Source organism: Enhydra lutris, unplaced genomic scaffold (genome assembly GCF_002288905.1).
Source record: "Enhydra lutris kenyoni isolate GAN:26980312 unplaced genomic scaffold, ASM228890v2 scaffoldscaffold21, whole genome shotgun sequence".
NCBI classification, from domain to species: Eukaryota; Metazoa; Chordata; class Mammalia; order Carnivora; family Mustelidae; genus Enhydra; species Enhydra lutris.
Window position 1 is genome coordinate 48,208,390 of NW_019154105.1, and position 12,417 is coordinate 48,220,806.

General features: G+C 37.2%; 1 protein-coding gene across 3 annotated transcripts in view; it reads right to left on the bottom strand.

The window, feature by feature from the left end:
* Positions 1-12,417, bottom strand: part of LOC111148915 (recombination signal binding protein for immunoglobulin kappa J region) — a 103,215-nt gene that overhangs the window by 55,308 nt on the left and 35,490 nt on the right. The window contains exons 1-2 of one of the 3 annotated variants that reach the window (XM_022505704.1): positions 12,175-12,204; positions 10,732-10,914 (exon numbers count right to left, since the gene is read on the bottom strand). The exons of 1 other annotated variant lie outside the window; for it this stretch is intronic. In XM_022505704.1, coding sequence (XP_022361412.1) covers positions 10,732-10,748 — 17 coding nt within the window. In that variant the 5' untranslated portion in view covers positions 10,749-10,914; positions 12,175-12,204. Of the gene's footprint in view, positions 1-10,731; positions 10,915-12,174; positions 12,205-12,417 lie in introns of those variants that run through there. One more of the 3 variants, XM_022505706.1, reaches the window with a different exon arrangement.

A 12,417-nucleotide genomic window follows, 5' to 3' on the forward strand; every position in this document is an offset into this window, starting at 1 on the left:
GACTTGGGTTTATTTTTTTGTTTTTAAATATATCATTTATTTATTTAAGAGAGCAAGTACACAAGTGTAGGGGAGGGACAGTGGGACAGATAATCTGAAACAGACTCCTTGGGAGCCCCTGGGGCGGGGGTGGTGATGGATCCCACAACCCTGGAGATCATGACCTGAGCCGAAGTATGCTTAACTGACTGGGCTATCCAGGAGTCCCTATGACTCAGGTTTGTAACTCAGTTAAGCACTTTCAAAGAAACCTGTCCCTAAGGGCAAAATAAGAGACGGCAATTACCATCTTAAAATATGTAAAATAGGACACCAAATTAAAATGGAGAATTTTAATAAACAAAAATAATAAAATCAAAATTCATATGTTCGGAATAGGGAACAGATTTCCAAAATTTTTTTTAAAGATTTATTCATTTGCGAGAAAGAAAAGGAGCATTTGCACACCCACATGTGCATGTGGGAGGATAGAGGGACAGAGAAACCCACGCAAACTCCACAAGGAGTGAAGAGCCCCACACAGGAATCTGTCCTACAACTCTGAGATCATGACCTGAGCTAAAACCAAGAGTTGGATACTTAACCAACTGTGCCACCCAAGTGCCCCCCCCAAAATGTTTTTTATAACACCATTGCATGAATAAAGAAATGCCTTTCTGCCTGAATGTTAATACCCAAATGATATTTCTTCCACATTTTAACTTTGCCTTCTGTTATCACATGTCATATTAAAATAAACCTGCATTTGTGGTAACGCCAAAACCACTATGAAGAGATGGTCTTAACCACAACTCAAAGCTTAAAGAATGGCTTTCTGCCGAAGTATATCTAAGCCATTACCCTGTCGCACTGCCTTCATCCACCCCTAGGACCAACAACACAGGACAAGTAGCTAGTATCTGCTCCCTCAAGCTTCTCAGGAGGTGTGTGTGATGGGGGGGGGGGGCGCCCACTGGAAAGTAACACAAAAGACAGGGGTACAGGGGTTTATCAACCCTGCAATCTGACAGCAAACCATTTTACCCTGGGTGGTGCTACAAGCAACTTGATACTCTTCACAATCATCTGAGGAGCCTCTCTGCCCAAGGCAGACGAAAAGAAAGGTGCTGCATTGAGAATGACCGTGAAGTGATTAAAAATATCAATCACCAGTAACTTCTAGTGGTGAAGCACTAATCCAGGAAGGAGCAAAAAGCTTTGGGAGTTAAGGGGTAGCAATGAAGAAAACAAGGATAACACCTTTTATAGATGCAGGCTGAACTCTCACCATTAGGGTCATTCATGCTATGTATTTACTCAATATTTTGCTGTGCTAGGAATTTAAATTAGGCAAACTGCAAAGCTGTTGTTAGGGCTAATTTACTAATTGACTGTCCAGTCAACTGCCTGACATCCAATTGTCTAATGAGAAAATAAGAGGATATGTTTTTCTTCAAACTCCACTGTAACAACTTAATTCTTAACATTCCTTTCACCAACTTCCATATCTGTGTGCTCCCAAAAGACATGCAGTTTCTCTTCTCTACAGTTATAAGTATAATTGACCTCTTCTCATTCTTGCCTTCTGTCACAAGCAATTCACTGACTAATGTTACCAACTGTATTTCAAATTATCTTCATTTCCATTCCCTGATTCCATAAGGTTAGATGAAGCTCTCGTTACTACTTAATCCACAGCTTCCTAAACTAGCCTCATATATCAGAAGAGAAAAGTAGATAACAACAAATATATGCTCTCATTTACTTCTCATTAACAACATGAGAGGCAGACATTCTTTCAAACTTAGAAAGGAAAACTGAAGCTCAGAAAGTCAGAAGGTAGGACCTTCCCCAACTTCTAATTACATACCAACCATTCTAAGGTCAAGATAATGAGACCCACACTCTGGTCCTTAAACTGTTTATCTTCTTTGCCTTCCCCAAATAAGGACTTCTTTGCCCCCTAGTTCACTGAAGAATTAATGCCTATTTGCTTTTTCCATTCAACAAACAGCCTATCATATGAAAATTTATTTAATGTTTCAGAAAAATCACTTTTTAACCTGTAAACTATTTCCCAGCAAACCAAAACTGTTTAATCTCAAGGATGAGAGAATATGAAACAATGGCATAAGGTTAAATAAACCAGGAAAATCTGAAGTGTTAATAGCTCTAGGGATTAATGGAATACAGAACCTTTAAAGAATTATAACTAAATATCCCTGTAATGGAAAAAAAATGCCAACTTGTTTCCACAATAAATTAAACATGCACAGTGGATTTTTGTTCCAGGCCATAGCTTTCATACTGAATAATCTTTTTTTTTTTAATAGCAGAAGTGCACATCAGAGAAATATGGTCAAAGTTACAAGCTTGTATTATTCACATTAATGTTGACTCAAGAGTATACAGTATTAACATGAAGTTTTCAAATATAAGCCTAGAGACAGTGCGTGTTCACTAAACCAATAAACCAGAATAGCAAGTCATTTATTAAAAAAAAGAGAAAAAAGGCAACAGAAAAAAAAAATTATGGAATAGTAGGTCTTAAACTCTAATGTTTAGACTACTTTGAATTAAACAATAATTATGAACAAATCAATCTAAAATAAATTATTTTCTACATTGGAGAAAAAAATTATATATAGTCTCCCAAATAAACTGATATTAAATTTACAAGTTTTACAATGCATAAATAAAGGAACTATTTTACCCAAGTCAAAAACCTATGATGATGACAACTTTCTCACCTTCATTAAACTACTTTTCCCATGGAAAGTGTCCTGATAAACATTACTGTTACTACTTGCTCAACAGTAGCAATACACAACTTCAAAAAAGTGATAAATCCAAGTTTCTGACAGATTCTGTAAGTGACATCAAGGTCTAAATGGAGGGACACCTGGGTGGCTCAGTCGTTAAGCATCTGCCTTCGGCTCAGGTCATGATCACAGGGTCTGGGATCAATACCCACATCGGGCTCCCCGCTCAGCGGGAAGCCTGCTTCTCCCTCTCCCACTTCCCCCTGCTTGTGTTCCTTCTCTCGCTGTCTTCTCTCTGTCTCTGGCAAATAAATACAATCTTTGAAGAAAAAAAAAAAAAGACCTAAATGGAGCTATAAACAATAAAACAATACACCTAAAAAGAAGTCCTCAGAAGTCCATGTTCCTTCATGTAGTTTTGATGAGTCTAAAACTAACTAAAAGGAAAACTTACATATACCAGGTATAGGTCTTCAGCAATTTCACCCAAGCAGTTTTGCACTGTAACATCAATAATCAAACACTAATATAATACCTATTATATATGTCAATATAATGATGCAATTAACACATTTAACAGCCTGGGCTTTTAAAAAATCATGGTGGTTCCTAGGTATGAAGGAAAGTTTAAGACTGAAGTTAGAGTTAGAGCCTTAATTCTAAGTATAAATTTGAACTTCAGAATGAGAACCAAAATTAAAGGGGAGTCATTTAAATTGGTGATTTTTAATTTTTTTCCCTGGTTATCCCTCAGTGCCTTGGTTTGGTTCTAGTATTCAAGAATTAATCATACTAGTCTGGTCATTATACTCAACAAATCTTTTAATCTGAAAGAGGAACACTACTTGTCCTGGGGTCAGCCCTCTTGACTTTTGGACAACTTGCTAGGACCTGTATTTTATATTATTTTCATAACATCCTCATTTCTCACTTGATCTGCCCAGTTTTCGGACTCGAAAGCACTGTTCACATATTATTTTAAGTAAGAGGAACGGAGAACAAATGTTCTTGTTTTTTCAGGCTGCATGTAAATGAGGGAGGGAGGAGCTTGTAGGGTAGAAGGGAAGAAAGGAGAGAGAACACCGGAATGCAAGACAGCAGTAAAAAAGAAAAGGATTGCTTGAGGAAGTGCCAGAGCCACCAAGTTAAAGAGAAATAAAAGCGATGGAGTGTCTAGTGGCCATAAAAGGGCAACTGTCCACCTCCTAACTAAATCTGGTCAATCCCAAATATGGAAATGTTTTAGTTCAAATACAGAGCTTTTCTTCTGTGTGATACAAGCACAGATCACAATCATTCTTTCCCTATTAAAAAAAAAAATCTCACACTTGGAGATCTACCATTGGTGAGTAAAATCTGTTGAATTATTGTATAAACTATTTCCAACTTTTGTTCCCCTGAAGTCAAGGTCTTTCCAACAAAAAAACAACTCTAGCCCTTTCACAGTTTTTCTAGAGTTTCAGTCTCCACATATATAAAATACAAATGTTAATTTTAACAAACTGGAGAGGCGCAGGTGGCATTTTGTAAGTCCAATACTCATTAAATGTTAGCTATTATCCACTCAAGACTTTCTTGCTTTTTTTTTTTTTAAAGTAAGCTCCACATCGAAGCGTGGAGCCCAACGTGGGGCGCGAACTCACGACCCTGAGATCGAGACCTGTGCTGAGATAAAAAAAAATCAGGCATTTAACTGACTGAGACACCCAGGGTCCCAAAGATTTCCTTGGTCTTTAATAGACAATTTAACTCATAAAAAAGTTCACTGATGACAAAACTGCAGAAGTTACAATCATTTCAAAATGTGATTACTTCCTGATATATCCACTCAGTCTCTCCATTGGTAAACTGCCACGGCAGGACAGACACATGTCTTAATAAACTACGTTACCAAAAGTTCATTCATTTGACAAATATTTACTAAGTACCTGCTATGACCAGTCAGTGTCTTGGGGCAGAGAATATGGTAGTCAACAAAACAAAGTGTATAACTGCAGAGGTAGGGAGGGTACGATTGAAAATTGGTTCCCAGCATCTGGAGCAATAGCTTTTACTTCAAAAGTGCCTTCAGTGGGTTTTACCTGTTTCAAGTCACTCCAGTTTGATAACATAGTAACTGTATCTTCCCCATCCCTGCCTCAGGTCACAAGTTCTCACTCACAGATTACTTTTTCCACAAGAATTTCAACCAAAACGGAGTTTTAATAAAGCTCAATTTCATGCATATTGATTAATCTAGCTGCTTAGCTGCCACCATCAGCACTTCTAGCACATTTTTAGTCACCTTTGTCCACCCACTGTTGTAATGAAACACAAAAGCACTCAACCAAAATTAAGTGCTTTGAAAATGCTCTTTGTCCTATCCAACCACCCCAAGAGTTCCCCCCCAGGATTCCTTATAATAAATAATCAAGGAATGGGGGGGGGGTACGCAGTTGTCCTTTCTGATCACTATTTTCCGAAGTAGTACATTTCCAGTCATTATTTTTAAAGACTATATGCTGACATGATAGTTGCTAAAGCAATGCCTGAAGACTTATGGGGGCAATGAAAGCTGTCACTAATGTATCTGCAGTTCACTCACTCTGAACTGTTAGAACCTGGCTACATCACAGATCAGTGCAACTACTCCTCATTTAAGCAACAGTTTTGGCATGTGTGCACACTTTCTGGCTCACCTACAGAATATTCTCCTCATAATCACCTACCAGTTCAATACTACAAGACAGGAACGCCTGGGTGGCTCAGTTTGTTAAGACTCTGACTCTTTATTTCAGCTCAGATCATGGTCCTGGGGTGGCAAAATCAAGCCACATGTCAGGCTCCGTGCTCAGTGCAGAGTCCTTAAGATTCTCTCCTTCTTGGTGTGGTATACATACACAATGGAATACTATGCAGCCATCAACAGAAACGAAATCTTGCCATTTGCAACAACATGGATGGAACTAAATAAAAGGTATTATGCTGAGTGAAATAAGTCAATTAGAGAAAGACAATTATATGATCTCTCTAATGTGAGGAGTTTGAGAGGCAGGGAGGGGGGTTGCAGGGGGTATGGAAGGAAAAAATGAAAAAAGATGGGATCAGGAGGGAGACAAAACTGTAAGAGATTCTTAATCTCACAAAACAAACTGAGGGTTGCTGTGGGGTGGAGAGCTAGGAATAGGGTTATGGACACTGGGGAGGGTATGTGCTACGGTGAGTGCTATGAAATGTGTAAGCCTGATGATTCACAGACCTGCACCCCTGAGGCAAATAATACATTATATGTTAATAATAATTTTTTAAAAACCCACCCAACTAAACTGCCCCCAAATTCTGAACACATGTGAATTAATAAACACTGACTGTTGTTTAAAAAAAAAGATTATCTCCTTCTCCTTCTCCCCCTCCCCCGGCTCCTACATACACTCTCCTCCCCAAAACCTAAATTAAATAAATAAATCATTAAAAAAATATATTACAAGATAAACTGACCTCGTTGTGTTTTTGAAAAGGACGACATTCCTTGATTTTCATAACAATTACTGGTATAGCATATTCCACTCTTCAGTTAGGTTCATGCTTGAGATGGGATTCTAAAGTATTATTTTAATAAGATATCCCAGATCCCAGACAAATGCAAAAGAGCTTTGTTTTTCAAAGTAATGAAATATAAATTAGCTTGAGAAAGTGCCCAATGCTAATAATGCTACATTTACACAAAAGATTTTTAAAACTTTGTTATTTTCAGAATCAAAAACATCTTTTTAAAATCTCTCGAGCAGCTCATCTTCATTCCCAGAGGGTTTTTAACTTGTTTTTAGTAACCAAAAGCACACTGGAAGCATTTGTAATAATTAACATAGTAATTTGTGATATGTTCTTTCTTCTACTCCTAGGTGTGTGGTTGGAGTGCCATCTGTGGCCACTGATCTCCATTCTAGGCCAACTAAACTAGAACGTAGTTTAGTTTCTTTCTAAACTACACTTTAGGAAGAAAAATCTACCAAAACAACAACAACAACAACAACAACAACAAAAGTTGCTCTCATTCTCACACATGATGATAACTAAGCTAGAGGGACACAGTTCTGAAGAACAAATGCTACAAAGTAATAACATGATAACTTGTACTAGCAACAGGACAAGCAGCATGAGGTAACAAGTGGTGAGGTCGTAGTAACAGGGCTAAAATAATGTTGAAAAGCCAAGCAATGCTGTTGATAAGCGGAAGAAGAATTGGGAGAGTCTGGGAGAAGGCAACGTCAGGTTGGTGGGTGGGGGAGAGGTTTGGGGAAAACAAAGTAATAGAACACATGGGCTCTTGTTTTCTCCCTTCACCACCAGCAACATATGCCTTTACATACTGGTGCAAAGATAAGCAACCATCATTGGGGTACTTAATCCACTGGTTGGGGGGGTGGTTATTACTTTATCTTCTGTAATTTCAAAACATGATTTCTAAGTTTAGTACATCATACCCAATTCAGAGCAGGAACTATGTATGCTTGACTCAAATTCCAAGAACTTGCAGAGAAAGATGAATTGTGCTTATCATCTTTTGGCCTCCTATTCTGGCAAAGATTTCTTCCATTTTTCAACTCCCAAGTGTAGAAAACTAATATACAAATTCCATTGCTATGAAACGATTTACCAGAAATCTTCATTCTCTTATTGTTTTCTAAGGAGGACAAAACTGTGTTTTAGACACAATCCTAAAACATACATATGCTGATACTGTCCTACTTTGAAGCTTTATTTATTTTAAAATATTCACCAGGAACTCTGTGATTATCTTCAACAAATCTGTAAAACAGATAATCTGCCTGTTATGAAGACACTGCGGTAGGCAAAGGCACTCATCATAAATAAACAAACAAATAAATAAAAGGTCTAACAATTAACTACCCAAAATATTGTCATATATCTGATTTATGCTTAATCTTTTTGCAACATTAAACTTTTTACCTACCTTCTGATTAAAGAAACACCTATTACATGAAAAAGTCTTAACATTTAAGGACTAGGAAAATGAATTGGGTGGGTTTTAGTATATATTATCAGATTTGGGGTTTTTTTTAATTGAATGGGTCACTTTCATCAATGTAAAGTAAGAGTAAATTCCTCCTCAACTAGGAAATATTCTAAATTTCTTACCTATGAGCTTTTATAAATATTTACCAGGGCAAGCTGGGGCACCAACAATACAATAAAAAAACAAAAACAAGGTCTCACATCTAATTAAATATAGCTTACCGTCAGAGGTAAGACTACTGAGCTGATAATCCTGCTTTAGATATCTGAAGTCTTTTCTGACTGAGGTCAGTTTGGCAACCTCGATTTATAAGACTGATTTTCATCTAGTTTCTCAGCTCATCATTACCAGAACTTGGGTCTCTGCAGTTCAGTACATATACATGCTCCTGGAAATAAAGTTTTATAAAACCATATTGTGGGATATAATCATGACATCTGCTATTCTGTTCTTTTCCACTTCACTTAATTAGGGGAGAAAGGCAACAACTTATTATACTGACTCCAGAATGGGCTGCTATGGAAGTCTGAAGACACAGATCTTTAGATGATAAACACCAGAATGTATGCCAAGGGGCAGTATAGTACATCATTCTATTTGACAAAACAGACTTGATTAATGCCACCCAAAAGCTATTATTATGTTCTCCTATTCTCCTCTACTCCTTAGATACTCTCCAGTAATAACCTTCACTTCAAAGCAAGGGGATTGCAGGGTGATCCTTGAAGGTGATAAAGAGCATGGCGTACCAATACAAGCCACAAACTGGAACCTATCCTGGTCACTTCTTAGCAAGGCATAACAAGACAGAACTAACAGTACCTGTGAGGGACATCTGTGACTATGGTAGGCAACTACTAAAACAACCCAATCAACATACACATAAATGGGTATATATTTTGTTTATTTCTGCATTTTAAAAACTTGAAAGTATTTTAAAAATAATCTTTTCTACACTGAGTGCATGCTGATATTTTATTTTCTATTCTAGCATGTATTCCTAATGCTGGTCATAACCCACTGAATCGATTTCTTGACCCACTAATGAGTGGGTTGAAACCTGCAACTTGAAAAACATAGCTTTAGAGACACAAATCAACCCAGCAGGCTAAGAGGACAATAGATAAATTACAGGTCTCTATTGGCCACCTTTCACTGATGAGAAAAAGCCCAAAGAATTGAAAACATCAAATAGTGATTGTTTATTTAGCTCTAGGAAGATCATATGAGAATGTGTAAGACTAAAGAGAAGAAAAATATTTAATAGCACCCTCCTACTCCCCTCCACCAAATAAACAAGTTCCTGATCTGATATGTAATAGTCATCACCACTGTTAGTCTAACACTGGCTTCCTGTGTGTATAATTTATTGAGATAGGCAGACATTTATATAGAGATACATACATATTTTATATACACACACATATAAAATGCATTAACATAAATCATATATATGTTTATGTTATTATATTTTTAATATACAAATTTAAACTTTTTTTCTAGATCATTTTTATACCCTGTTAAAATAGTAAAGTTAAGTATTAGATCTGAAACACAGGTCAGTTGGCCCCCAAGTCTAAGCTCTTAACCACTAAGCTATAAACCCTTCCTAGGAGTTCTCAACCCTAGCTGTGGATCAAGAATCCTGAGTGGAGTTAAAACAAAACAGATGCTCAAATGCTACCCCAAAAAAGGTATTTTAAGTAGAAGTAGCAAATATTATAGAGAATTACATTTTGTAAACAATGTATCGAATATTATCTCTAACCCATTATGTCAGAAAAGATCTTTTTTGGAGAGCAGACACTACTGTGTGCCATCAGACATAAAATACCTGGTTGAAGTGAATAACTACCTTGGTTTATAAGCTGCCTACTTTACCTAGAAACTTGATTAGATCACTGTCATTACAGACTGGAATTTAACATAAAGCAGTTTTGTCTTAGGTTTAATAACTAAATTCCATTTAGAATTTAACTGCTGACATATCAAAAGGATTTTAACATAAGATAGCCTCAGTGATAAAAATTACAGACTGCACTAGTGTATGTCTGTTAAATTTATCTATCCATGATTTAAACCATTACCTTCCCAACAAACTTTTCTTTACTATCCTAAAGATAAAAAATTCTGAACTTAATATAACATTTATAAATTCTGCATTCTTCCTGGGTTCATTCACTTCCACCATCCGTAAGAAAACATTTAGTTGCAAGCACACAGTATAAAATTAGGAGGTTTCCAAGATTTCAAATAATTAAAAACTGGTTTTGACTACATCAGTCAAATAAAATGTACGAACATAAAAACCTTAACAATTTTTGACAGCTAAGTGGGTAATATGAAACCTAGAATTACCACTATTAGCAACCACAAATAACAGGGGGACTACATATCACAAACACATAAATAATTAATTGCATACATACAATTAGTGAAGCAACAACAATCACTGTTAATAGGGAGCCATGCATTTTTCTCTCGGGAAAAATTCTTTGGAAAAGACAAAAAGCACAAACTATAAATGGTCCATGTAAGAATTATTTTATTTGGTCGAATTAAGGCTCCAACTAAAGCATTCATCTATTTCCTATTCAGGCCATGAAATGACAGCACTGGAAAGAAACTAGTCTATGATGTAAACCACAAAGCTAATTACAGACCAATACATGAATAATACCTAAACTATCTGGTGAAAGAAATTACAGCCCATTACTATTAAAATCCAGGGAAAATATTTACCCCAGTGTTTTCTATAACTGTATCTCAAAGAGGGGAGGAAGGGAAGGAGAAACCACTCATCAAGCTTGTGATATATGGTTTTTTTTTTTTTAACAAAATAAAAAGTACTATTACCATAAATCTATAATCTAAATATTAAAATCTCTTAAAATATGTGATAACTAAATACAGAATCATAAGCGTTCATTCTATCCATGACCCTGGGGTCACTGGGAGATTTCTAAAGCATACCTTTTAATCCACGCCATGGTACTTCAAGAACATGTTAAGGTAAGTCACAGCTTGGAACACTTCGATGCACCTCAAAACACCTCAGCCAGTGTATCTGTATCATTCTCCTTTCCTTTTGAGATCATAATGGTTCCGAAGAACTACAATGCTTCCATGTGAATGATAGTCTCATAATTTCAATGACTTAAAAACAAAAACAAAAAAATAAGGACTTAAGTGTCGGTGTGTTAAGCCACTAGAGCACTGTTAACTGCTGCCATGACTTAGAAAATCAAAGAGGCTGCTGCTGCTACTCTGTCACCCTGTCGTTTTTCATGTGAACCCTCAGATGAACAAGGAGTACGTGCTTCAGAGTGGTCGGAGTGACAGCTTTTGCTTTATGGAGATGGCATACCCCCACAAATTTGATGGCAAACCCCCACAAATCCCTTGCCCCAACAGATTCTTCAGTTCTTCTGAAGAAACGAAAATAACCCTAAAAGACAGGTCTGAACACTTGGTAGGTGCCTATCGTATTCTGTGTTGGATGAGAGCTGGAAATCACCCACACCCCTGCACAAAAGGGAACTCATTAATAAAATAGCAGGGGGTCCTGCCCAACCTGATGTTAATTATGGAATCATTTTAATTCCACTGAAGTCATTAAACTGAAATTCCATGGAGCTCCGGTTTTTAAAGCTTACTTTTTTTTTTTTAAGATTTTATTTATTTATTTGACACAGAGAGAGATCACAAGTATGCAGAGAGGCAGGCAGAGAGAGAGGAGGAAGTAGGATCCCTGCTGAGCAGAGAGCCCGACATGGGGCTCGATCCCAGGACCCTGGGAACATGACCTGAGCCAAAGGCAGAGGCTTTAACCTACTGAGTCACACAGGCGCCCCTAAGCTTACTTTTATTAAGAGTATGCACGTATCAATGGACAATAGATGGCTAACAATCAAGTCGTACTGCGGTTCTGTGACTGCCTTGGCAGATTGTCTGTCCCCCTTTCCTCCTCACTCCAACCCACCTTTGTTATATAAGAACATTTAAAACATTTGGTTATTGGGGCGCCTGGGTGGCTCAGTGGGTTAAGCCGCTGCCTTCGGCTCAGGTCATGATCTCAGGGTCTTGGGATCGAGTCCCGCATCAGGCTCTCTGCTCAGCAGGGAGCCTGCTTCCCTCTCTCTCTCTCTCTGCCTGCCTCTCCGTCTACTAGTGATCTCTCTCTGTCAAATAAATAAATAAAAATCTTTAAAATAAAAAAACATTTGGTTATTAAAATGATAAAAGTTTGTATGTCACATTTTAAATCTAAGAATTCACTCTCCTTCTGCCTCAAGCTTGGCACTCTATAATAGTTACCAGAAGGAATAACTGAAGCTACACAAAGTAAAACTAAATTACCAATACTGTATTGCTATCGATTACCATACAAATTTGTCATAAAGCAATTAAAATTACCTTAGGATGACCGATGAGGAAATTTTTAATAAAAGCATGCCACAAAAAGGGCTTCCAAAGGGGAAAAAAAGTTACTGGTAGAGGTCTGTTAAACTCTGGGCCTGTGGAACAGCCTGTGTCACGTTAACAGACAAGAAATGGAAAATGACCAATCTCCCAGCTAGAGCTGAAAGGTATGTTGTAAGGAGAAAGTAGAACCATTTCCTGCTTGAAAAAGTAGATTCAACTGATGAAAACCTTTCA